Genomic DNA, 27,888 nt, shown 5'->3' on the forward strand with positions numbered 1-27,888 from the left:
CGCTTCCAGATTTGGAGAACGGCTGGGCAGATTGTGCTCAAATTTGGCACATCACTAGAGACGGGTTAGTAGGGTGCCGTGCACAAGTCAGCTGGAGGTACCCCCTCGAAATTTCGCACGTGCAAGGCTCACCCTCTCGCTCGCTCCGTTAGTCGCCCCAAAAGGCGTCATACTGGTTCGTTATATTGAAAAGACTTAGCTTGCTTCGCTCGCTCCGTAACAACAACGGGAAGTTCAGCATCTATTTTCTCATTTGAAGCTAAGCCCCATGCGCACAATCTTATTTTATTGGAGCAGACTATGAGCTGGAAGATTCGTATTCCATTTCTCATCCATTTCTCATTTGAAAGCATGTCGTTTGAAGCTAAGCCCCATGCGCATAATTTTTGTTATATCGGGGTAGACTCTTGACTGCAGAAGTAGGTACAAACTACAAATATTACAAAAAATCAAGTTAACCTAGGGGAAGATGGGGGAACACCGCCCTTTGGGAAACACCGCCCACCCCGATATCAGAAATATAAAAAGGTCTAGGGCGACAGCTGACTGTCTTTTGGCAGCGTGACGACAACAGAAGTGCAGGTGTGGGCAGTGCACCGCATTGGTTTAGGTGATTTGCGAGGAATTCCAAATTTTACTTTTCGTGAATACGTTTTATACTTTTTGTAGCATAATAAGCAGAAGAGAACTGATCTTATTTGACAAACATTAGCCCTGAAGTAGTATTTTTCGCCATAATTAGGACTCCTCCATGCATTACGTACTCCTGCTCGAGCGAAATTTTTGTCGTGCAGCCATATCGAAGGATTATTTAGAAAAATGTAGACACTTGGGTAACACCAGCCCCCGTTCACGAGCTCCAGAATCCCTTTACCGTGACGTCACCACGGGGGTAGAATCTCCCTTCACCCATAGGCATGTATGCAAATTTAATCATCTTTCGAGCGAGCTGGATAAAAAACCAAGGACTATGTGTCATCAAAAGTTGTACCAATATAACAATGAGTTCGCCTCTTTACGAAAAATGGGGCTGAAACTGAAAAATAGACTATATCGAGCCAAAATCAGCAATTCAAATGACCCCTTCATTTGAACGTGAAGGATTTTCTCTGATGACGTCACCACGGCGCCTTTGATTTCCCTAGTGAACCAACCTGAGTAGTAAAGGAATCTTGGGTAACACCGCCCACTTGGGAAATTTGGTATTTAATATATTTAATAGCACATTGTGACACCTAACCCTGGAGTGGTGCATTTCAAATAAAGAAAGAACGTTGTCGCTATGTTTTCTTTTTAGAGGATAATGAAAATTTTCGAGAAAAATAATTTTTGTGACTTTAACCCGGCACCGCCTGGGCTATTTCCGTACCCACGACAGCCTGGGGGGGGGGGGGTCGGATCCGACCCCCCCCCCCACTGTTATCTCGAGAACCAATGGTCGTATCGAACCCCGCGAGGCGGTGTTCGAAAGGTCTCTACGAGACCTTCCCAAAGCACTCTTAAGATTTTAAGATTGAGGTCAACTTTCGGGTCAAGGTCAGGTCAAAGGTCAACTTCTGGGGTTTTGCATGTTTAGGCTTACGGACAGCGGAATCGATAGCTGCTGCTCAAAACTCACCAAAAATGACCTCAAAGGCCTAGTGAAGGTACCATGTGCGTATAGGGGTCATACTAAGCACGGGTCAAGGTCAGGTCAGGTCACGAAAGGTCACGGTTTTCACTTTTTACTAAATGGGCGTGCGACACATGTTTTACGGCTTATTTTTTTACGCCGAATCCGATGGTAATGGTTATATGTGACCCCAAGTTACTGTGCTGGTGATAAGTGTGCATTGAAAGCATAAAAATTCGTTTATACCATACATAACTAAACGAGGGCTAAGAAAAAAGGTCAATTTTTCAACTTTTTATTTTTGACATAAAAATGCACTTTTCTATTACGAGCTTTGTCCCAGGAATCTAGTGGCAGGGCTGCGGAGTCGGAGTCGGAATCGGAGTCGGTCGGAGTCGACAGTTGTGACCGGAGTCGGAGTCGGAGTCGGAGTCGATTTTAGAAACCCGAGCCGGAGTCGGAGTCGGAGTTACCGAAAATCTGTCGACTCCGCAGCCCTGCTAGGTCTGCGGAGTCGGAGTCGGGAGTTGGAGTCGGTCGGAGTCGACAATTCTGCCCGGAGTCGGAGTCGGAGTCGGAGCTGGTTTTTGAAAGCCGGAGTCGGAGTCGGAGTCGCCGAAAATCCATCGACTCCGCAGCCCTGTCTAGTGGTGCCATTTGTTTTCACCTGCGATGTTCAGAAGTGCCTCTAATTCACGAAAATGCTTATGAAGTCACCATGCCCTATGCAATATGCATGTTGGAGCTATTTTTTACAATTTGGTGGTCAAAAATCAAGATAGTTGAAATTTGGGACATCGAATGTTCTAATAGAGCTCTATAACATATATTCCGGTTTTTTGTTAATTCTCAAAATTTTGGATTTTATTAGCTGTTTTCCAAAAAATATAGTTTTTTGAATTTTTAGGGGTGAAAAACGCATTTTATGGAAAATCCGAGATAGCCATTTAAAAGAACTCGTTGAGCTGCGTCTGTTCATGTCCTTAATTTGAAATTTGCTTTAAACCTTGATTTTAAGCGATTTTTTAAATATTTATCATTTTTGACTGAAAACGCCATGTAGTTACATCACTAAAATCGATATATCTCAAATCAAAAAAAAATCTTAAAAATTACACAGGAGACGTCAAATTGATGGGGGAGAAGGTATGCCAAGTTTCAAGTTGATAGCGTAAGCGGTTCATGAGTTATTCAAGAAAAACGGAGGGGGGGGGGGGTCGAATCCGACCCCCCCCCCTCCCCCAGGCGGTCGCGGGTTAAGTCATCTAGTTATATAAATGAGTAGGTACTACATTGTACCAGAGATATAATAAGATCGTTTCCACTGTATTTTATAAATAAAGGTACTAAAAAGTCTCGAAATTTACGATAAGAAGAACAACTTAATAGTCCAGCAATCTGCAAATTTCGTTGCCTGCTGAGCTCGGGCGGTGTTACCCAACAGTCGGTGTTACCCCGAAAAATGTAGACATTTACTAAATGATCGCTATACTAAATCGCTATACAAATGCAGCTTCAGAGTACTATGCGATTGTGAAATTACTAACGTATAGACAGACTGGCCACAATCAAATTCAAGCATGCCATCACAGTTCACATTTAATACCCATGTTTATTTAAGGGGGAAGGTAAATTATAGGCGCCAAGGTTGTTAGTTGATAACCTGTGTATCGATGTGCTATTCATATAAAATCTACTAATCTCATTCGATCCATCCACCATCCGTATTTTCCTCCGACAACCCCGTGTTCGCTTCTGTTCCGGCAGAGTTTCATGGCCACCAGCGCACGCGGGAACCCCAGACCGTAAATCACCGTGTGTTGACAGTCCCTCCCCGCCGGTCGGCGCGACTCGCGGGTTTTATTACATGGGGGAACGGCAGGGACCGAGGCGGAGACCCATACGACATCTAGCGGCACTCCCTTGAACCAACAAAACAGTCAAAAAGTGGATATGATTCGGGCTTAATTCCAGTCACAGCTCCAACATTTCTGAAAAGTAAAATTCATTTTCGTGTGAAGAAATGTTCTGTGCACATTTCTATGTAGCCACTTTTTTATTTTATGCCTCACACAAAAAATAAAAGATGAGCAAAGTTTTACTTTCATTTTTTGCAACATTGCAAAAAGAAAATGGAAAATCGGAGTACATAGAATTGTTGTCCACTTTGAGGATATGCGGTTGCCATTCATTTTTTGCGCCTAGTTTGAATGACGTTTAATGAATTTCGGCCCAAACTTTTCAGTTTTTCCACCTTTATCGTGCAATATCAACGTGAATATTGCACGGAATCAAACAACTTGTCCAGAGTAGGCTTCGTATACTGTTGGAGCAGGTACATGCCAAATTTGAGGCTAATATCTCTATCGGTTTTCAAGATATTGCGGTTTTTCACCTCCCATTGACTTAACATTAACATCGCACCCTTAAAACGTCCATGAGAAAACAATCGAGAAACTCTCAGCCAACCTCTCAATCTAACGGGCTGTCACGTAACTATGTAATCTTTTCAAGCTCATTGCCAGTGATCGACCTCGCCCTCGACTCTCTCCATTCACTCGTGTTATTTTATGTCGATTTCAGATTACGGAAGCGACGGGGACGATGTCGATGGAATCCCCAATGACTACATTGGTGATGATCAACTGGACGAGGGACTCGGCGAATCGGACGCCAGGAGCTACTACAACGAAGATCCAGGTGAGTCGACAGGCTTCCGACATCGCTACTTTGGTTTATTTATGTTAAGTGACGCCTAATGTGACACATATGACACACACTTCGCATTATTATACTGGAAAATGTGTGACGATATGAAAGCAGTCTGTATGGGTACGAGTATAATCTACATAGCTGTGTAAGAACGCATGCATGAGTAGGCCCGTAGACGTCTTATTAGGCCGACGGCGTGCGTAAGTATGACAGTAACGAGTAGCAGACGCCGTTATCGAGCCGGGCGGGACCCGCCTAACTAGGCGCTGTCCCACCGATCTCCCACGATAGTTCCACGCCGGGACGCGGTCCATAGCTGGTGGCAGAGGGATCCACCCACCGTGAAAGAGGAGCGGCTATAGGTACCGTTCCGACCGCCGCCCGAGCGTGGCTTGGCTTTGCCTCCGGGGAACAATGTGTCTCCTAGTCACCGACTGTGTCTGGGCCGAGGAGAGTGGTACTCCGTCCGTACCGTTCATCGGCCTGAGGAGTTATGTATTTATCGCCAGCAAGCTGGCTAGCCGCTGGGTGGAGCATTTTGCCGCAAAACAGGCAGAGAAAAGACAACATAAAGACTGCGTTTCTCTGAACGAACGCCCACATCCGCCAGTTACCTGCACGGCACAGAGTATAATCGGTGTGTAAACATGCATGGGAACGACGCGTTGTGCTGTCGCCACAGCGGGTGTGGTTTGAACTCAATGGGCCTGTTTGTCGGTGACCTGGCCTACAGAGGTGGGACATGGCGCGGACTGGATTCGGTGTCCACCACCGTCGACACGCATACGTTCACCGCAAACAAAACATCGGCTTTCGAACTGTCGGGACACCCACGATGCTGGCCACATACAAAAACCTATCTGCCTTTTTAAGCGAGCCAATGAGGAGAACTATAACGACTTTTAGTCACCGGTACCTATACGAGGCTGAGAGCAAATGAGACATCGAGACTCGAGAGCATTTCACCCCAGTGGTAGAAACTAAAGCAGAAGCGCTTGTGTAAAACGGGAGTCTTTCTACACCTTTAAATCGTTCGACACCTTCACAAACGCTGTGGTAGGTGAGAAAGCGCCAGACTTCTGGCCACAGAGATGGCCGACCGACCTCTCTCACCTCTCACCGACTCACTCTCACCTTCTACCGCTAGTCGTGACTCAAATACCTCGTCTGGCATGTCCAGACCAAGCCATAGGTACCACGTGACTGACCCACGTGGCCGAAAGGTATGTCAGGACAACATTCCACGTACTTTTGCTTTTTCTAGCGTGATTACCACCTGACGACTTTGTCGCCGTCCTGAGCGACAGCTGACCGACTCTGTTCTCAATCATTGGTTTCGGTGGATGCCATAAATTGACGGCTATTACGCATTAAGCATTTTCTGGCTGCGGTGAATAAGTTATGAAAATAAATATGCATTCGTCACTTGTTGACGTATGGTCATGGGTGACAATTCACACTCTCCGATATGCTTGATGTCAGAATGTGACTAATGGTTTCAGGCTCATGAAGAATCATGCAGTGTTTCATGTCACACCTAAGACAAGAAAATGCCTTTTCTTTGTCACCTGTCCATTTATAAATTCCATATCACTCAGCAAACAGCAAAAACCTTCCGTCTGCTGCCAGCCCGTCAAACCATCATATGACTTGTTGTTTAACCCGCGCCCCACTGGGGTCTGCGTATAACACGCCCTACTGGGGGGGGGGCTATTCATAGCCCCCCCCCCCCCCTCCTAACTCTGAAACTACTGGGCCGATCGTCAAAATTCAAACGGCGTCTGATAGCCCCGGAAAAACTGTCGAGCGAAACCTAATTTCATTGACCTCGAGGTCACCGATGACGTCACAGGTCAGGTCAAAGTAAAAATTATTAGCATTTTGGCTTCTTCACGTTTTGGGCTCTGGCCGCCGTCTTACAAGTCAGATCAGGCTCATTTTTGGTTCACACACTCGTGAACAGATGCTCTAGATACTCTGAGGGTACCAAACTTGTACTTCGATTTTCAGGTCAAGGTCAGGTCATCACAGGTCACGAAAATATTATATCATCCGTCGGTTACGTGACACATGTTTTATGGTCCATTTAGGCCAAACATTTCGAATTTGATGTCGTGTGTGTCATTCGAGGTCATTTTGAGTCAAATTTAGCTTAGGTCAGGTCACTTTCAGGTCAAAAAAGGTCAAATTTTGAAGTTAAAATTTTTCAACAAAAAAGGTGTCTATTGGATGCAGTTTGAGCTCAGGAACACGATGGTGCTATTTATATTGGCGTACGATGTCAAATTCGTGCTGAAAAAATGATTTGAAAAATTAATAATTGTTAATTTTTTGCAATAATGCGTATAACTTGGCCATTTTTGAAGATATTTAGCTAAAACTTGCTAGAGTTAGTCATAATAATGCGTTCTATCACATATATTCCGGTTTTTTCGAAAAGTCAAAAACTTTTTGAAAAAAATGTAAAAATATAAATTTTGGATATTATTATATAAAATTTTCAAAATTTTCAAAATTTCGAAAATCCGAGATAGCAGTTTGATAGCGCAGTCTATTCTGAGTCCTCTCATGCAAAGAAATTGGATCTAGCTTAAAAACTGAGCTCTTGGGAGCGATTGCCGTGGTTCAATGTTTTGCGTCGAAATCGGCCGAACATGACGTCACTCTGACGTCATTTCCGGCCGACCTATGGTAGGTACGAAGTTCAAATTTTGACACAAGGTGTCAAATTGATGCAGCCGAAGGTACTGAAAGTTTGGCGTCGATACGTCAAGCGGTTTGGAAGTTATTGCAGAAAAACGGGAGGGGGGGCTATAAATAGCCCCCCCCCCCAGTGGGGCGCGGGTTAATTTGTTCTAACCGTGACCTTTGGCGCAGGTCTGGAGGTGATTCTGGAGGAGCCGGAGGACGAGTATGTGACGTCATCGGAGGAAGAGGAGGAGGAGCAGGAGTCACCCCAGACCCGCTCTCTGCACTCTCTCGAGGGCTCCGAGGGGATCGGATCGGCTGAGGGTGACTCGGGCTCCAACGCGTCCGTGGAGTCCAGCAGCGGAGTCCACAGCCCAGGTGAGTCCAGCATGAGTCTGCGAGCTGAGTTCAGACTCTGTGCGAGTCTCCAGTCCCTAGCAAGAGAGTCCATGGTCTAAGTGAGTCCAGCAGTCTAGCATAATAATCCGTAGCCCCTTTGTCGCAAGTTAAACTGCCAAGCCCAAAGCTTTACAGCGGAAAGCTCGGAAATAACATGGAAAGTTCATGGAGACTCGGAAGTGACGATCCTCGGAAATCCCTGGAATTATCACTCGATTATTCCACACAGCCTGGGTAAGTTCAAGTGACATTTGGTTAAAGCACGTGAATCAGTCATAATGAAGAGCCATGTGTTTGATTGATGACTTACCATACACTCCCGGCGGAAGAAAGGATAAGAGCCACAATGATTAAGCAAACAGGCACAATAAAACGCCGCTATCCGGCTTCAGGAAGGTATTGTCTTCAGTAACAAAGCGTGGTCGGTAGTTGGACGTGCCTCCGGGAACTGTTGTGACTTGCTCATCCTCGCACCCAGTGCAGTTAGCGGCACGGTGCGACGCGACTGGCGGCGCCTGGGGCCATCCGAAGCAGCGGTGCTCTCAGCCAGGTGACTCCGAGGCGCGGCGCGTCGATCCGAGGCCGCGTACCCGTCACGGTCGCAGCCGTCGTGCTGTTTTCACGGTATCTGACCGCCTGACAGACCGCGCTGCCGCCCAAGGCAGTGGTGAGGTGCCGGATAGAAGCGGTTATTTTCTGAGAACTGGGTGATTATTTGAGGCGAATTAGGCTAATGCATACGTGCGTTAATGCTTGAGCGCAACTATTGAGACGGTTGAGGATTAATCATACGCGCACGCCGGCGCGCCGCCGTTATTTTTATCTACTGCGCTTCAACGCTGCCAGGTGGAGACCGCACACAATAACGTTCACAAGCTGTTGTCCACTGTCCTATGCACCGGCTGGTTTACTGCTGAGTGTACCCACTCACGTACGTACCCTCTCGGCTCGGCGCCGCCGGACGATCCGGCTCAGACACACGAATGAAGGCAATCAGAGTCAAGAGCGGCTGCTGTGACCGGAATGTGGAGCAGATGGCTTCATCAACGGCCACCATCGGCTGGGCTCTGCTGACCAACCTCAAACGGAGCCAGCCGAGAAGATAGTGGAAGACTCTCGTGGTTGGACGGAGCTTCGTTCCGTCTCTCCGGGTCCGGAAGCGGCGTGACCGGTCGGCGCGGCTCGCTGGTCTGTGAGCCGACGCGCCGCTTTTCACACCTGTCACCGTTCGGAAAGGGCCGGTAACGGGAACCGAGCCGGAGAGGCGACCCAAGTGACCGTGACGAGCGGCTCGAGCGTGCCGGCTGTTTGTCTCCGCTTCTGCACGCTTCTGACTCCCTCCTCCTCCTCACCCATTCGTCTCCGCTTCCCACAAATCCCCTCCCACTGTCATACATTATACCTAGTCTCGGGAGCGCTGCCCACCCATCCAATTGTCCCACCGGGCCGGACCGGACCTGCTCGCGGAGCCCGGCGGCCGACCAGCCGGCCTCGATGTGCACTCTCTGTGACGGACGTGTTGACGGACCTGCGGGCGCTCCGGCTCGCTCCGCCTTGTCCGGAGCCTCTCAGTAACGGGCCACGGCGCGTCGCGGGCCGGCCACTGGCGCCGCAGCGCTGCTGACCTGGTTATACCGACATAGGGCCGGTCTGAGACGTCATAGACGCGATGATGGACTGGATGGACCTGAGTTTGGCCGGACTGACCGGACCTGAGTAGATACGGCTGGATTCGACTGGATTTGTGTGAATCTCACTGGAATGCGGGATCTAGATCGACTGGCTGGATGGCTGGTTGCAATTCACAGACTAACTGGTTGAAACCGCCGGATCGGATGGTATGTGATCACTGCTACACAGTTGCCTGAAGTCGTCTACCGCAGCTGACCTCTCAATGATCCTAAACACTTGGAGAGCCGTATCGGTAATCAGGCATTACATTTGTAGCTTCGATGGCATGCCACTGCTTATACACAAGACTACCCCGCACCTCTCCAGGCTGCTGCGACACGTTGTTGACACGCGGGTGTCATACCGACACGGTGACACCCGGAGACACGGTCGTGGTCGTCAGTGCTCACTGGACCGTGTCAAAGTGTCAGCTCGTCACGCAGCTGTGTCTGGGGTCTCGTGGAAATCATGGGTGTGGTGCGCTAAGGTATTGTTGGGGGATGCGTGATATGAGTTATAAATCGGAGCAAGTCATCTGTCGAGCGACGAATTATATGCAGTTGATGGTTGGCTTCAGTTGGCGAAATCAGAGTAAGATGAACTGATCTAGAGTACAGTTTTATTCTACCAATTTTGATAGCACACCTATGTTTAGCCGACAAATAGCTGAAACTGGAAGAGAAACATTATTTAACGTGACGAGGCATCGGTTGGATCGATCACATCTGAAACCTCTGTAGTCTGTAATAGGCTGCAAACGACCGAAACTTGGCCTCCGCGGAAGGAGGGCTGATAAATGACCGGTAGCTTCAGGTCAGGTTAAACTTCAGGTCAAAGCCCAAGGATCGTAACCCGAGCACAGTTCTTGCCATGGTGCTGTCTCGCGAAGAAACCTTAGCCAAAAGAAAAAAATAAGCTAGACAGACTTTCGTTCGCAGCTACGACACATTCAAGTTGGAAATGCAAGTCCAATTGAACCCTCATTGATCTGGGTTCATGAGTCTCCAAAGCTCTCCACGGTCAATTTATCTGTTCTGAAGTCGCCAGACCTCTCAGAAGCTGCATTTGAGCTTCATTTAGCGACTTTTGAAGCCACCTACAAGATTCTGCGCCGTCCACGTATTGGAGAGCCGGCGCGGACGGAAGCTGGCGTGACGCGCTGCGCGCTGCGTCGCTCCGGTCCACCGCGTCGCCGGCGTCGGAGGGTGCGTCGTCGGACCATCTGTCGCTGTCGCCGCACCGTCGGCTCCCATCGCTCTCTGTCCGGCCATCGGTCCCGCCCGCACCGCCGGCGGCGGGCTCTTCCTGGTGCGCTGTCCTCACGGTAGGCCAGAGCACGCGAGCAGAGGTGGATCACTGGAAGGAGAACTTGAGCTGCAGCTGTCACCTGCAGTGTCGTGAAACACAATGGAGGTGGTAACCTGCTCGTATTTTCCAGAGTTAGCCTGTCTTGTGACTCGAGGGCTAATCTGATCACTGCGATCCCACAGTAGGTCAAAGTTGTATGACTTCCTGCACTAAATCCGACAGAAATTCTCACCTGGATTCAGCGTCTGCTGCTGTGTTTAGCACAATCACCTCTGTCGCTGTCCCAGTCACCTCGGCGTCGGAATGTTGTCGGACGGGTCTGCGCCTGGCGACCATGCAGGTCACCGCGACAGAGCGGGAGGTGCAGGTCGCCGATTAGCCGGCCTCCCCTCTCTGCCACGAGTGTTGCGGTGCAACTCTGTACCTGCAGAGGTCACCTAGGGTGACGTCACTCGGATGCACGTGCAGCTGCGTCTTCAGGTGCCGGCTGCATGCCCCACCGAGCAGAGACACCGCTGGATAAACAGAGTCACCCGAGGTCACCGGTGAACTGCAACGCCGGCTGTGAATACATCCCGGCTTTTCCGAGAGATGCTGCTTCCGGAGCCGTGAGCAGAGATGGATAACGGTGTTCAGATGAAACGTAACGACTTAAACCGGACAATTAAACGGTCGTTGTCCGCTTCTCTCAGTATCTCAGCTGTGAATGAGGCGTCCAAATGACCGACCGCACGACAAACGGTCAGTCTGCCGGTCTGGCGGTCGGCTGGCAGACAGCGGCGGTGGCGCTGTTTCTTCTTCTGTGACCATTCCCGTCAGTTCTGGCATCTGGCTGCGGTCGCGTGAGGCGGTAGCGTGCATCCCACCGGCCATTACCCGGACTAAACGCTGCCGGAAGCTCGGCTGTCTCCGTCTGGGCCGGCTGCGACAGCTCGAAGGCTGGCGGTGTGGCAGCTGGCTGGAAGAGGTGGCGTGATCCAAAGCCATGTGACCGCGAGGAGGTCACCGGCGAAAGGAACGGCACGGCGCGAACTGGCACGGGTCGGGTCGGTTCGGGTCGTAGCTGTGCGAGACACGAAGAGGTGGAAGTGACTTCACATCAGAAGGCTGGGTTAATTGTCACTGAACACGCTCCATACGTTTCTACTGAGACGAGTAGAAAGCATGGCATCCATTTCCGAACTTCGGAAGCTATGTCGGTAGTTCACAGAGTCCCTCGGTCTTCGTGCTGCTCCTTTCTGCACTGTTCCATTCGTCGATAGTTATACCGTTACAGGGCTGGATCTCGTTGGCGCAATCACGTAAGGTTATAAAGGGTTACTTGTCTCTTACCTATCTGTTACCTGTCTGTTACCTGTCTGTTACCTGTCTGTTACCTGTATGTTACCAATCGGTCACCGGTCGGTGGTCACAGCTATATCATCCGACCCACGGCTGTACCTTGTCGTCATGGGTCGCTGGTCACAAGCTGAGCTGAATGTGACCCTCCCGACCAACTCATTCATGTAAACATTCAGATGTCCATGATAATGATTTATGCATGAAGTAACTGTACGTGAAGAATTAATGATTGTTGGCTTGCTGTTTCCATCCAGCTATTGTTGCTACCTACATAGAAGTGCGGAGTCGCTCTCCTTTCCACACAATATCTGATTGTCGAGTTATTACATGTTATGTCACAATCCACCTAATTCTCACAATGCCCGACAAAAAGGAGCCATTTATGTTTTGAATCGCTGGTAAAGTTAGAAAAGGCGTACGCTGATGGCTGGATAAACGGTTCAAGTTCCGTGCTAGGTACTATTTCAGGCGTGCTACACTGCGTTTTGAAAATGACATCTGGCAGTTTCACTCTTTTCTCTAGACGGTATTGTTTCGGTGTTTTGAGACAGTCACGGGGCACCTTCACGAAAGAGGGCTCGTGATGGTTCGTGACTTTTGCTCTCTCGGCCCATGCGTGAAGGGCAAACACGAACGTGGAGAAGCCTGAGATTTGCCTAGTCGTCCTTCCATCTGTATACCTATTTTGCGTGCTCATTTATTTTCAGTTCCAAACATTTTTATGTTACTTTGGTTGCTGAAATGCTTTGACAGAAAAAAGACATGTTTTATCGATCCAATTAATGTTAGCAACGTTCACACAGGTTGCGAGTACATCGTATCCCTTTGCACACCCTCGGCTGTGGGGACGGGAAGGCTAGATTATTCGAAGCACGTGACCAGGGTTGTTGGATGACGTACAAGTGTAGGAAATCTCCAAGTTCGATGACCGGAACGTGCCTGTCTGCTTTTATGGCCTCTGGAGGTCGAACAGTCTGCGACGAAGACGACAGGCGTCTCAGATTTATTGGTTCGACCTGCGAATGAGTCAGCACACTCAACCAACCGTTGTTTTCCGGAGTATCTGAGCACGAAATGTTTCGTCAATATGACAATCAAAGACTGTCGAGCTATTGGCTATTTCCACAGCACTCAGCCTCCTGCCATCTCCGAAACCCCCGTTTAGCAAGTCAGCCACTTTTTGTCTCATGAAATATGAATGAATGATCAGGTCAGATCACAGATGAGGACTTTGCTTATACATTCGAATCGTTAACTCGAGGTATCAATGATGTTTTCCTTATACCTGAGATAAAGGGACCCGGTTCCATCAGCACCGTTTTAGATCTATTCCAAGCGATGCTTTGACCTCGGCCGTCGACGGGCACCTACGTGCGACGGTAGCTCCCCTAGCGACCGCTGCGGCAATCACACACACTAACTCCCCCTTCTGCCGACAGGTGGCTCCCCGACCTTGCGCGAGCCGTCCGAGGACCGCGAGGAGAGAATTCAGAAGGACCGCTGTGTCGAGGTGTACCCGGAGACCATGCGGCAGCGCAAGCATGCCAAGAAGCAAAAACAGGTGAGGAAAATGCCAATTTTGCTGGTAAGACAAAAGAGGCGCACCAGGCTGCCGAACAGCAACCGGTGCTCGCTTAGGCTCAATTTATCAATGCCTTATGCAGTATGCACACCCATGTACCCAACTAATGTCTCCTTTCATTACTTTTGCTATTCAACATGCATTCTACTGTCAGCCACGATATTGAGGCCAATGTTCACCACAATGCGCAGCCCCGTTCGCCCGTATCAGGCGATAAGCCGTAGATTAGAGGCGGTCTGTGCTGCTGGTCCGTGCCGGTGACCCATGTGTGCTAGGGGCCTGTGATGGCAGATAGCCCATGTTTCGGCTGGCATGGCACGTCCAATATAGCAACGTTTGTGTAAGGGGAGGGCTGGAGAGGGAGGGACGACCTCAGTGACCGGTGACCCGTGACGATAGATCGAAAGCCTAGAGTGTGGGGCCGATGGCCTGTTATTGGTGAAGCACGTTCAAACGCCACCCACGCGGAACAGAAACACTTAAGGGGAAGCGATGCTGTGGATTGATAACTAGTGGTTAGCACCGGGGTGTTTCTCGTATGATCTTTGGTGGTCTTACTTCTAGAACGAGCGTCGAGCATTGCTCGTAGTTTTTGCTGCTGCATCATCTGCATACAAATAGCACTGGTTTGGTCAGTGGTCGTCTCAAGACGACAGCGGCATTTCCAACCAACAGCTCAGTCTTGTCATAATGCAGTAATAATTTACGACGGAAAGTGGTTCATAATTAGCTCCAACCACTACAACTCGCCTATTATGCCTCCTCTCGTCTCATTTCGCCCTGCTCATTCCCAGCTCAGACCCAGTACCGTTACCAGTAGGTACTCCTCTCCTCTACCTCCTCTCCGACCTCTCTCCATCACACCGGTCCCGTCCGTATCAGGCTACCTCTCCCCTCCCCCTCCCCGGTAATCGATCCCCTCACCTGCCGTCCCCCACTGCTGGCAGGGGAGGGATCAGGGGCGAGGAGAGGTCCTCGTTTGTGTAACACGCGCCGGCAGTGGGCTCACATTGTAGCATACACTCGATACCGCCCCACCCCAATGCCACTCGTGTAGCATATGATTTCACCAAATTTACGTCCACTGACAGGATCAGATGACTTTGACTGTGATTTAACCAGCTCACTAAACTGTGGTTGGTCATTTCCTACCCGGGCTTAAGCTGTAGTATTGTTATGGTCTGGTCATACTACCTCGGGTCTTGGTTACATGTTGACGTGAGTTTGTTGTATCTCGTTACGCACTAGCTCAGGGAGGTCAATAGCGGACAGCGTCAACGTGTGCTGGTAGTTAGAGGGCGTTCAAAAGGTTCTACAAGGGTTAACGTTAGACGAGCTATTAGGTTATGTTTTGGGCATGAATACTCGAGCACATAATTCCGCTTTATGATGAATTCTGTCTTTGGACTGCATGATACTGAGACCATCGGGTTTCTTCGCAATTGCGTGTTAGGGGAGAGCGGGGAGAGTTGTATCATGTCCAAGTTGTATCAGGGCGAATTGTGTCAAACTTATCCAATGGATGGCGCTCGCGACACGACCAGCCGACGAGGTTTTCCGAGCGCCATCTTTCCCTGTTCTGTCTTGTGGCTGAGTGGACGCGTCTCGAGGTGAGAGGCGATTTTATGTTTTTTTAATGTCATTCTAGAAAAATAAGTTGCAAGAAAATGTGTGTTTTGGGCATTTAGATGTGCACGAATTTGAAAGATCTCCGTAGCGGTGGTGAGGGTAGGTTCTAAGGCTGCGTGAGAGAAAACGGATTTCTCCAGCTGTCCGCTGTTTTTTGAGCAGGAGGATGTTTTTTCGAAGATGGCGGCTAGGTACATGTTGTATCAGAGCCGGGTGGGGTATGTTGTAACATGTATGTAGGTATGTATGTATGTATGGGTATGTTGCTTTTGATCGCGAAAGCCCTGGCTCGCGTTTGTAGGTAGCTAGTCAAGGCTCGTTCCATTTCGGCACAATGTGTTGGCTTCTTTGCTCTTAACGGGCCACTTTTGCGTCTAGTCTGTTGATGTTTCTTTCGGATTGCATTGACCTAAGTTTGGTCTAATAAAGTGAAGCCTTTGAGCGTACCTATACATTGTATTAACCCCATTTAATGTTGTTGTTATGTTCAAAACCAGTAGCAAGCACACTCCCTGAAACGTGAAATAGTGATACAAATTACCCCACCATGTGATACAACTCACCCAAGCCATGGGGCAAGTTGTATCAAAAACATTGTTCTATTCGGTAGACCGTAGAAGAAAAACTGGTAGAGGTAGCGGAAAAGTTACTTTGCACAAAAAAAGCAGAAGAATCAAGGAAGGGGATAGTATGGAAATAATGAGTTTATCACGGATAGTTACGAGGTTATGGGTCTCGGAGTAAAAACTGATACAACCCACCCCACTCTCCCCTACGTGTCTGTCTCAGAGAGTCGTTAAACTTGCAACGAAAGGAGCTGGAAGGAAGTTTGATCGTTGATTTGACCGTAGCGGAGAAGCGAGACAGCTCAGACCAAGGCCCTAAGCTCAGACGAGACATTTGCTTTTGAGGAAGGTGACGGAAAGCGCGTCCATGAGAAGGGGTGAATTTCAGGTTTTTTTCTTCTTCAAATTTTGCTCCTGGAGCCATCCAGTAAACCTCCCGTATCCCGCCCTGCCCTAGCTCTAACATTCCAACTCTGCATTCCGATCGCTCACCCACACCCTTCCCTCGCTGAGCAGTCCCTCCTCCCACCCACCCCCTCGCTCAATCGTCCCCACTGCGCCATCATCGTCCCGCTATCCGGCGGCGGCACGGCGCGGCATAGTGCGCCGGGATTGTCGCGGCAGACAATACGGCACGCACCAGACCGTGTAGTGGAACACTGCCGCTGTGGCTCCCTCGTTCGGCGCGGCGGCGGCGGTGGCGGCGGTAGCGGCGGCGGTACTTTGAGCTCTCTGCAGCGTACGCTAACGGTGTGACTGCAGCCGCCCCCCCCCCCCCCCCCCCCGCCCCCGCCGCCACCCCCGCCGTCGATCGTATACCACTGGCAGTCCCCAGTCAGGGCGACACCGTGCCGGTCGTCGGTCATGGAAGGGCCGGAGCGAACCGAGTGTGCAGTGGTGAGATACTGGAAACGATCGAGGGAGTGATCAGGGGGATGGGCCTCTGAGTAGAGCGGGAGTGGTAGGCAGAGCGGGAGCGAGCCGAGAGAGAGGAGGGGAGTGAGGGATAGAGCTGTGCTGGATCATGGCCCGCTCCGCATCAGTGACACTGGACAGTGGTGGTGCGGCTTCCCTGGTGTCTGGTCGTCCGGCAGTGGTAGGCTGGTCGCAGTGCAATAAGTGTTTCCCGGCGCTTTCAGTGCGAAACGTTCCCGTTATCCATACGGGAACCTTGTTTGGTGTGACTGAAGTGTTGTGCAAACTTTTTGCGACACATGCACTTATTTCTCTTGAGCGGAGCATGCGTTGCTCGCCACTAATGGATCCATCTTATTGCCGTTTGGAGAGCATGCAACTCGTTATTACTTATTTTTACATATCGCGCTGAGTGGATAGGTACTTGCTTTGTAAGCTATTCTAAAGGGCTATGGCCAGACAAGCTCGATTTCCTCGACTTTCCGCTACTTTCCCGTTCGCAGGTCACTAGCTCGAAAGTGCACCGATTTTCCCAATCAACGTAATTAGCCTCCTGCATCTGCAGAGGTCTGCATTTAAATCGAACCGTGCCGCCCTATTCCGTCATGCTATTGAGCTGACACGGAGCCTGCTCACGCCTCTGATATTATCAGTCCGCCTTCGCTGAGGCCTGCTCAGTCTCTGCTCGCCACTCGGCGAGGTGGGAGTCTGTGGCAGCGCTCCTCAGTGGAGGGGGAGTATCAGTGTCTGCGATCACCTGCCGTGACCTGTCTGACCCCCCCCCCCCCATCTCTGATCGCCGCAGGTGGACGGCAAACCGTGGTCAGACGCCAGCGAGGCCCCTCGCCGAGCCGACGACTCCTCCAAGACCATCGACAGCCCGACCAAGATCAAAAAGCTGCTGCCGTCGGTGAAGGCGCTCAAGTCGCAGTTCGAGTCGGCGGCGCCGCCCCCAGAGGCCCCCCGGCGCTTCAAAGAGAGGTCACCGCCGACAAACAAAATGGCGACCGAGGTGAAGACTGCTGAGCGTCCTCAGCAGCAGGTGAAGGTCACTGATCCGGCGCCGGTCAGCAGTCAGCGGGCCAGCCCGGTGTCGGCGGGAGGTCAGAGGTCATCCGTCGGGTCACCGGCCCGCAGCAGCGGGGGATCTAAGAAGGTGTACATCCCGGATGATCCTGTGGAGGCCATCTACGATAAGTTTGGAGAGGTGGACGAACGCATGCTGAAACAGAAGATTACGACACTCTCGTGGGACCCGGTGAGTATGGGGGACAGGGAAGGCTTTGTGTTATATATCTAGTATCTACACTCATGCTCAGGCGTTCTTATCAGCACCATGCAGCCAAAATGGGAAGATCGTAAATCACACAGTTTAAACGTCACCCTTGCAATGTTTAGCACCGTCTTGACGTCCCTGTGTTAAGGTTTCAAGAGCAGTGATAACAACCTCGATTACCGTAGATAAGCCATGATAACTTATAAGTTAGATAAGTCGCGCTCCGTAAATATCGTGAACTAGCTATGTTCGATATATCCCCGATTCATTATTCTATTTGTCTCACCATTCAATGATCCCCTGATCGAAAGTTTTTTTTTCTGTCGTTATGACTTCCTTTGACCCTTTAGGTATTATTCCTCAATGATTTTTTTCATGTATGAAGCGAACCTGCTGTGAGGTCGATACTTTGTTTCTGTCTTCGTGACTTAATTTGACCCTTTATTATCCCAGAAGGAAATTTGTGTCATGTATGAAGCGAACTTTCGTGAGCTCGCTTATGACTCGTCGCTCTGTGCCCCGTTCCTTCCAGACCACACTGGTGAGTCGCCTGTACGATGTGCCGGAGCCTGCCCAGCGTCCCAAAGACCAGGAGAAAGGCTACGTCAACATCGAGGGCTGGCTGGAGAAGCTGCCGTCGGGCAGGAAGAAAGCCACCTTCTGGAACGCCTGGAAGCGGCGCTACTTCAAGGCCAAGGACGGCTTCCTCTACTACTATCAGGTAGACGACTTTTTGCCGTGCAAAACTATTCAAACTCACTCGTGCATGTGAGATTCGTGTTTGGGAAACTCGATAATTGTTTCCATTCATGTACTGGGTACTTTTGACTCGTGTTTTCATCATCATGTGGGGACAATAAACCAAGGCACGAACAAACAAAGCGGCAGAGCCGTGTCCTTGAATACCGTCACCGTCACAATAGACGGTGGACTCACTTCTGCAGTAATGGCGTGGAGGGGGAATGAACTCCTAGCGTGCGCCGTAACCCGAAACAGCCTGGTGACTTCTGGAATTTCCGCAAACTCGTGACGGAAAACAACGGAATACGAGCTTTACCGCTGTCAGAATGAATAGAAAACTCAAGTCGAATTGAGCTCTACTATATTCAACCAATTTCCGATACAAGTAGCCCCCTATGTATCTATCTATGGATGATCAGTGGTTTAACGTCTTAACTTTTTTGTCGGCAGACTAACACCACGGAGAAGCCGAGCATGGTGCTGCAGCTGATGGGGGGCCACGTGGAGGCCATGGAGTCGTCGGTCGTCGGAATCGACGATGGGGTGAGTCGCTGTCGACGATTGGCCTGGTGGAGGGAACCGTATGTAGAGTCGCTGCTGCTGCTACTGCTGCCACTGCTCTAATTGAACCGTTAATAACGGCAAACCTGCCGAAGAGCTGCCTGCCTTCAGAAGTTTTGGCATACGGGTGTCGGAACTGTATAATTTGATTGCATGGATATCGGATGATGAATGACAAATTAAACTGGTGAAAACTCGAAGGCTTTAATGGTGCGTTCACTTTTTTTACAATTTGAATAATCCGATAAATTTCATTGGCTCTTATGGCATGACATCTTGAACTCCAGCCAATGACATCTTGCGCTTTTCCGAAATCTCACATGTGCTTCTATCTGCTCCCTTTTCTGAACTTTCTGTTCGATACTTATGCATGAGTGTTAGGTATCTATCCGGCGACGAAGTAACTGGCATTCATTTCGAATATTATACGTTGTTTGAAATAAGTTTTACGGCTTCTGATAAGCCAAGTGTGTTCAGTAATTGCTTTTTAAACGATTTTAAAGTCTTTTTTCTGTTTTTCTTATTTGCGAAGAATGCCACATTAAAATATGTTATTGGACAAATATTATGATATTAACATATGCCTTACTCATCTACCTATTTGCTAAGTCTTGATTGAATGCTTACATTGCAACTACTGTGTTTTCCATAAATACAATGAGCGTCTTAGGATCGTAGCTGGAAGACGACCGTGAAATATACTGTAACTCATTGAAAGTCGAAACATTCTTCTGACTTCAAAGCCATCCCAACGTTACTTATTGTTTAAGCACTTGTTCTACCTATCGTTTACAAAACAACATACTCGTCTTCCTGGCTACGACCCTAACCGTGCCCTTCTGAGCATACATAAACATATCTACCTGGTTGTTGTCCCTTCGCTCGCGTGCATCTAACAATGCCGGTCTGCCCGTTCCCGTGGTACGCGCTCCCGCTGGTGCAGGTGCCTCAAACGCTTCCCATGATCGGCCTGGATGATGGGGTGAGTCAAACGAGACATCCACAGTTCCACGCGCCTTCTGACCACTTCGCTATCTAACCGACAGAGTCTACTGTCCACTAATGCTGATGGATATCGCGATTTATATGTGTGCTTGTGAATACTATGGCTGGCGCTAACTTGCGATGATCGCAGTAGCTATTTGTCTCATGCATCTTTTTTTCTTTTGGCGATTTACATTATTTCGTCTTTTTTACTGCGATTCCTGTTAAAAAATGTTTCATCGATGTTTGTGTATTTGAGACTTAAAACCCAATTCAGTGTCATATCACGGTGGTTCGACGTCCAGTGACGTCCTTCCTCCCTCAAAAGGTTCGTCCCCAGTGCCCTCAGTGTCCCTCCCCCGCGACTCTGCAGAAGGGCCGGTACGTGGTGGTGCGCTGCAACAGCCGCCCGGAGGCCGAGCGGTGGACGCGCGCTCTACTCTCTCACACCGTGGAGGACTACAACGCCACCTACGTGCAGCCGGTGCCCGTGCCGGTCGGCGTCACCACCAGCCGGCGCTGCGTGGTCATCGACCTGGGCAGCTCGTCCATCCGCGCCGGAGTCCTTCATGAGCAGCGTGAGTAGTTGCGATGGAGTGCATGAGTTCATCCTTCCACACTGAGGAATGGAAGAATGAAGTGTAGTGGTCGCTGGACGATGAAAATGTGTCTACTTGTTGTGATCTGTCAAGGTTTTGCTAGTTTTGTGTCATAAGAAGTTACTTTCTTCTCTTAACGTTAAGCCTATGCATATGGCACGGTTAACTGTCCAGCGGTTTGCTGACTTCAAGATCAGCATTCGGTGTTGTTCTCGTTTTGCGTCTGATCCTCCAATGACGTAAGTTCCCTATTCTCCCGCAGCCACTCTGCCGCAGCTGTTCTTCCCGGCAGCCATGGTGACCTCCCGGGACGGCGGAGCGCCGGTGTTCGGCTCCGCAGCCCTCCGACCGGAGGCCCGCGCCGGTGGCACCCTCTCCTTCCCCCTCCGCCCCTCCAGCAAGATCACCAAGCACTCGGTGGACGTGCAGGCGCTGTCGGGTCTCCTGCAGTTGACGTTCCGCGAGCTGCGCATCAACCCGTCTGACTACTGCGTGCAGCTGAGCCTGCCGCGCAGCTTCAACACGGCCACACTCGGGGAGATCCTGCGTCTGCTGTTCGACAAGTTTGGCGCGCAGGGCGTCAACCTGACCCACCAGAGCATTCTGGCCATGTGGTCCTACAACGCCACCAGTGGTGTGGTGGTGGATGTCGGAGACAGGATGGATGTGGTGCCCGTTATTGACGGTGAGCGGACCGATATCTCAGGCTGATATGGCTTGTGCGGGGTTATCTTGTTTGTGTGGGTCAACAAGGCAACAATCTGTTGATGATATCGATCAGGATTAGGAGTCGATATGTTATTACATGATATCGAATTTTAGATGAGAGAAATATTGCCCACGATATTCATCACCTTTTTATAGACACTATTCAGTTATTATCCAGTAATTCGCATCGTCTTCAACACGAAAAATAGTTCAGACCGTTTATCCCTGATGTTACAGTTCGATAACATTTCGGCTCAGCGCATTTCAACCTACGGACAACAAACCTACCAAACCCGACATATACCCTTCTGACCACCTCCCCATCTCTCCACCACAGGTTACATCGTGGAGGGCGGCGTATCGCGGGTACCATACGGCGGCGCGCGGATACAGGACCACCTGCGGCACTTCCTGCTGCAGAAACACTACTCCCTGGTCACGGAGGTGGAGTCGCTGCTGCTGCGCTACGTCATGGAGCGTCTCTGCTTCGTCTCGGAGCAGTATGGCGCTGACCTGAGGCAGTTCTCTGAGGATCCGGCCAGCGTGCAGAAGACCGTCTCCGTGAAGGAGTTCCTTGGAGAGAACGTCTCGTGGAAGTGAGTACGGCATAGACAGACAGTATGGCTCGAGGAGCTGGCTACTCGTTTTTGAAAATGTGTGCGGTGTTAAATAACAATATTGTTTTAGTGGACGTCTGGCGGCGTTCCTGCTAACTTATATTCCAGCCACTAGATGGCAGTGGTAGTAAGCGCCTGGAGTGATACTGCGCCGCATGGCCTGAAAGCGAAATGGCGTGATATGGCGTGATAAATAAAGAAGTGGCAGGTAATTTTATGTGTCAAAACTTAGCAGAAACACTTTAGATGTACTTCATTGTGACATCAGGTAACTCGTCTGATCGTCTCCCTTCCCTCACAGGCGGATCACGCTTGACAGCGGCCGGTTCCAGGCCACCGAGGGCCTCTTCAACCCCGACGCCTGGGGCCTGGATAACAAGGGCGTCCACAAACTCGTCCACAAGGCAGTTCAGGTATGTGTTGTGCAAATACGCGCCCTTAGAGGCGGATCGATGATTGAAGCCGTATCTGGAGTGCGAAGTTCGAATTTCATCGTGATCTTTGGCGTGCTTAGAGCTTGTGAATGAATGTAACTATGGATATATTGCACCATAAGTAAACCCTGATAACGCAGGACTTGTAAACGATAGCGTCCGATTGAATAAGCGTTTGTATGAGCTGTTTGCCAATAGTTCATGATGTCGAAACAGTCAATTTTGAACGCGTCTCCACTTCAGTTATCGTTGTTTCTGTGTAGACTGTAGAGTAGAGCGTTCTGACCGGTCGTTTTTCTGTGACGTGACACAGGAATGCAGCGTGGACATTCGTAAGGAGATGGTGCGCTCCATCTACCTGGCCGGCGGGGTGACACTGCTGCCGGGCTTCGCCGAGCGACTGCAGGCCGAGATGGATAAGCTGACCCCGCCCTCGGTCACACCCAAGGTCAGTGGGGTCACGGGCGGGGTTTTTAGTGTTTGTATATGCAATAATTTCTCGCAGAATCAACGTGTCATTGTCATAACTTGAGCACTCCTGGGACATGCAATGGCATTGGTTACTTGATAACATTTATAACGTTCTCAGATTTTGTCACGATTAAACTTGTATTCATCACACTCAGGTTTAACCCGAAAAGAGAGCATGCTTTCTGTAAATTCGTAGATCGGCATTGGACTACAAAACACCGCCATCGACGACGTGTACCGCTCCCGACATTGCCACGCTACCGTGCCACCAGCCGTGTCCCCGCTCCAGTGTCTAACCTACCCTACACTGTCCACAGGTACACGCGTCCCCGTACCGGTACCACGCCGCGTACCTGGGAGCCTGTGTACTGGCCGGTTCGGAGGGCTTTCAGCAGGCCATGGTACCCCGCAGCAGCTGGCTGAAACTCGGCGTGTCTGCGCTCAAAAAGTGGACCGTGTAGCGGCGCAACAGTGCTCTGACCTCCCGGCGTGACGTCATGAATTAATGACGTCACGGAGTGATGCAGTGACGTCATCAGGGCGGTGCGTTTTCCGGCCCGCACGGGCTGTCTGTGATTTTTATGTCTCCGAGTGTGAGAACTGCGTATGTGAGGGAAGTGTGAGGTCTGACTGAGGTGGTACAAATGACTCGACTCCGTCAGCTGCTTTGTGAGAGTCCAGTGGTGAGTCCGACCCGAGTCCAGAGTCGTGTGCTGTGAAGCGTCCCCGCGGCTGTATATTCGGGGACAGGTCGTTCGAGGTGCGGAGTTGCATAAAACTGCCGGTGACAGTTGAACAAAAACCGAATACTGTATGTGGAACCCTTCGCCCGCCGGTGACTGGTGCGGTGGTGTTCTGTGCGACGAATCTGTAACATTCCTGTTGTGCTGGAGATGGGCTGATGGTGAACAGTGGTGCTTGGACGGTGCCCGAGTGGTGACTGGTGACACTCCCCGCTGGTGGTGAGGGTGGCCCTCTCCAGTGGTCACACACTCGATCGTTTTCTGGTGCCGCCCTCCCGTCAGTGCAGGCCGTTATTGTTTTGTCGCGTGTCCACGAGAGGTGGACAGCAGCTGCACTGCACATGTGAAAAGTGTAAGTACTTTTACCTGTAAGAAGTGTTTATATTTTCCTGCCTATGGATCGCTGCACCCGTTTAAATGCTTATGCCAGTTCGTAGACGGTGTTAATTTATTTTACAAGTGCCGGTCTGACCATAATACAATGGATAACCCAGTGTGCGATGTGTTTGCTCAATATTTGAGATTTCGTGAAACGTATCAGGCATGTAAAAAAGATGCACCTCATGGGATTAAGTGGAACAAGCACACTGGTAGATTCAAAGGGGACATTTGGTGCATTTTCATTTTTACGCTTCCAACATTCCACCAGCATGTCGGCCATCACTTTTATGAAAGATCCTCATTTTTTTGTTTGCATTCCATCTCATCCATGAACAATTAACACCAGTATAACGCCTTATGGGGCGACTAACGGAGCGAGCGAGAGGGTGGGCCTTGCACGTGCGAAATTTCGAGGGGGTACCTCCAACTGACTTGTGCACGGCACCCTACTAACCGGTCTCTAGCGATGTGCCAAATTTGAGCACAATCGGCCCAGCCGTTCTCGAGATCTGGAAGCGGCACCCTGCACGTGCGCACGTGCAAAATGGGTCCCAACTGACTTGTGCACGGCACCCTACTAACTGGTCCCTAACCGTGTACCAAATTTGAGCGCAATCGGCCCAGTCGTTCTCGAGATCTGGGAGCGCCCCCTGCACGTGCGCACGTGCTGTAGCACCCCAACCTTAACACATGCAGATGAATTATCTGATGGAGACCTAACTGTGTACCGAGTTTCAATTCAATCGGCCCAACCGTTGTGCCGTTATTGAGGTTGCAATTTTGGGGGTTCTGGAAAAATGTCCAACTTCACCACGCGCCACGTGCGGTGGTTGGCAAGAACGCATGGTGGCCATCACACCACAGAACTTTTACGTCCAAGTGACATTCAGTAAAGAAGACCGCTTGTCAATCGGATGTCCCGTTCCTAAGATATTAGCTTTTGAAGAGCGTCCCCACGGCCGGCCGGCCGGCCGGCCGGCCGCTCATACTCAGGATTTTCCCTTAATTCAGTACCAGTATAACGCCTTTTGGGGCGACTAACGGAGCGAGCGAGAGGGTGAGCCTTGCACGTGCGAAATTTCGAGGGGGTACCTCCAGCTGACTTGTGCACGGCACCCTACTAACCGGTCTCTAGCGTTGTGCCGAATTTGAGCACAATCGGCCCAGCCGTTCTCGAGATCTGGAAGCGGCACCCTGCACGTGCGCACGTGCAAAATGGGTCCCAACTGACTTTTGCACGGCACCCTACTAACCGGTCCCTAACCATGTACCAAATTTGAGCGCCATCGGTCCAGCCGTTCTCGAGATCTGGAATCGACCCCTGCACGTGCGCACGTGCAGCAGCACCCCAACTCTGGCACATGGATATGCATTGCCTAGTGGGTGCCTACCTACATGCCAACTTTCAGCGCAATCGGCCAAGTATAGTTCGTTTTTCTTAAGTTTGCCCCTCACTGTAAACGTCTTTTTGAACACAGCACGAGAATTGCTAGCTGAATTACTGAGAAAACTGGTTGGCGCACATTGTATTGGAGATATGAATAATGTTTTCAAAATAAGTTTTGAACACCGACGATGTAACGTTAATGTTAAACGCCGTGCAATTTATTAATTAGTTCAGACATGATTCCTGAGAAGTCGTCTATCACTGTGGAGCTGTAGGTATGGGTAAATACGAGCTATGAGTCTGTGAAATAGTAAACATATTTGATAAAATTGATCGTCTGTGAAATCTGGTGAAATCAATGTGCGCCAACCAGTTTTCTCAGTAATTCAGCTAGCAATTCTCGTGCTGTGTTCAAAAAGACGCTTACAGTGAGGGGCAAACTTAAGAAAAACGAACTATAGTTACCGAGATATTGCAACAATTACAAAAGTGACACCTCTTCGTTTTGCACGTGGCACGTGCATAAGGGGTCACCCACATGCATCGGGAATAGTGCAATACTTGGTAGAAGGAATGAAGCTACCCTACAAAAATTACCGCATGTAAATCGGTCAAGTGGTTGCTGAGATATAAGCCTCGCAAAAGCGTGACCACGGCCGGCCGGCCGGCCGCTCATACTCAGAAATTTCCGTTAATCTAAGGAAAGACTACGCTCGCTTCGCTCGCTCCGTAACCAGTATAACGCCTTTTGGGGCGACTAACGGAGCGAGCGAGAGGGTGGGCCTTGCACGTGCGAAATTGCGAGGGGGTACCTCCAACTGACTTGTGCATGGCACCCTACTAACCGGTCTCTAGCGATGTGCCAAATTTGGGCACAATCGGCTCAGCCGTTCTCGAGATCTGGAAGCGGCACCCTGCACGTGCGCACGTGCAAAATGGGTCCCAACTGACTTGTGCACGGCACCCTACTAACCGGTCCCTAACTGTGTACCAAATTTGAGGGTAATTGGTCGAGCCGTTCTCGAGATCTGGAAACGACCCCTGCACGTGCGCACGTGCAGCAGCGCCCCAACTCTGGCACATGGATATGCATTGCCTAGTGGGTGCCTACCTACATGCCAGCTTTCAGCGCAATCGGCCAAGTAGTTACCGAGATATTGCAACAATTACAAAACGGACATCTCTTCGTTTTGCACGTGGCACGTGCATAAGGGGTCACCCAAATGCATCAGGAATAGTCCAATACTTGGTAGAAGGAATGAAGCTACCCTACAAAAATTACCGCGTGTAAATCGGTCAAGTGGTTGCTGAGATATAAGCCTCGCAAAAGCGTGACCACGGCCGGCCGGCCGGCCGGCCGCTCATACTCAGAAATTTCCGTTAATCTAAGGAAAGACCAGTATAACGCCTTTTGGGGCGACTAACGGAGCGAGCGAGAGGGTGGGCCTTACACGTGCGAAATTGCGAGGGGGTACCTCCAACTGACTTGTGCACGGCACCCTACTAACCGGTCTCTATAGCAATGTGCCAAATTTGGGCACAATCGGCCCAGCCGTTCTCGAGATCTGGAAGCGGCACCCTGCACGTGCGCACGTGCAAAATGGGTCCCAACTGACTTGTGCACGGCACCCTACTAACCGGTCCCTAACTGTGTACCAAATTTGAGCGCAATCGGTCGAGCCGTTCTCGAGATCTGGAAACGACCCCTGCACGTGCGCACGTGCAGCAGCGCCCCAACTCTGGCACATGGATATGCAGTGCCTAGTGGATGCCTACCTACATTCCAACTTTCAGCGCAATCGGCCAAGTAGTTACCGAGGTATTGCAACAATTACAAAACGGACACCTCTTCGTTTTGCACGTGGCACCAAAAGTGGAAAAAGTTACCCCGGCCGCGCCGGGGTCGGCTGAAGGTTACCCCGGCCACGGCCGGGGTGGCCGGGGCAGGTTCTCCACCCATGCGTGGCACGTGCATAAGGGGTCACCCACATGCATCAGGAATAGTCCAATACTTGGTAGAAGGAATGAAGCTACCCTACAAAAATTACCGCGTGTAAATCGGTCAAGTGGTTGCTGAGATATAAGCCTCGCAAAAGCGTGACCACGGCCGGCCGGCCGGCCGGCCGGCTGCTCATACTCAGAAATTTCTGTTAATCTAAGGAAAGACTACGCTCGCTTCGCTCGCTCCGTAACTACGCTCGCTTCGCTCGCTCCGTAATGAGACTCCGCTCGCTTCGCTCGCTCCGTAATTACGTAAACGATTATAGCACAAATGATAAAACGATAGGCAGCCAGGATGCAAGGAGCCAAGATTCCTTTACTACTCGCAGCCGCAAAGAACGGAATTTTCCTAGTCATGCTACCATATCCTATCTGGAAGCGCTAATATCATACAACAACAGCGCATCTATGACGATTCGCATGATGCAAACATGTTCAATAATGTACATTACAAACTGAAAGCAGCTTGTTGCCTAGCAATCAGCAAAATAATTTGCAAGTTACCAGGCAACAAGTGTTTTTAGCATTGTTGATCAAGTTCCTGAAACGGGCTCTGAACTCT

The 27,888-nt window shown here is 50.2% G+C and overlaps 1 protein-coding gene across 10 annotated transcripts in view; it reads left to right on the forward strand.

Moving 5' to 3' along the window:
- The window catches only part of LOC122383995, a 141,727-nt gene extending 117,674 nt beyond the window's left edge, over positions 1–24,053 (forward strand). For 6 of the 10 annotated variants that reach the window (XM_043370908.1, XM_043370912.1, XM_043370910.1 and 3 more), the window contains 13 exons: positions 4,196–4,312; positions 7,202–7,390; positions 13,171–13,292; positions 17,229–17,681; positions 18,232–18,420; positions 18,891–18,983; positions 19,945–19,983; positions 20,359–20,563; positions 20,847–21,269; positions 21,630–21,888; positions 22,211–22,322; positions 22,657–22,791; positions 23,132–24,053. In XM_043370908.1, coding sequence (XP_043226843.1) covers positions 4,196–4,312; positions 7,202–7,390; positions 13,171–13,292; positions 17,229–17,681; positions 18,232–18,420; positions 18,891–18,983; positions 19,945–19,983; positions 20,359–20,563; positions 20,847–21,269; positions 21,630–21,888; positions 22,211–22,322; positions 22,657–22,791; positions 23,132–23,275 — 2,480 coding nt within the window. In that variant the 3' untranslated portion in view covers positions 23,276–24,053. The remainder of the gene's footprint in view (positions 1–4,195; positions 4,313–7,201; positions 7,391–13,170; positions 13,293–17,228; positions 17,682–18,231; positions 18,421–18,890; positions 18,984–19,944; positions 19,984–20,358; positions 20,564–20,846; positions 21,270–21,629; positions 21,889–22,210; positions 22,323–22,656; positions 22,792–23,131) is intronic. The other 4 variants (XM_043370907.1, XM_043370911.1, XM_043370916.1 and 1 more) reach the window with 1 other exon arrangement.
- The last annotated feature ends 3,835 nt before the right edge of the window (positions 24,054–27,888 follow it).

Source organism: Amphibalanus amphitrite, unplaced genomic scaffold, assembly GCF_019059575.1.
Source record: "Amphibalanus amphitrite isolate SeventyFive unplaced genomic scaffold, NRLGWU_Aamphi_draft 000179F_arrow, whole genome shotgun sequence".
Lineage (NCBI taxonomy): Eukaryota > Metazoa > Arthropoda > Thecostraca > Balanomorpha > Balanidae > Amphibalanus > Amphibalanus amphitrite.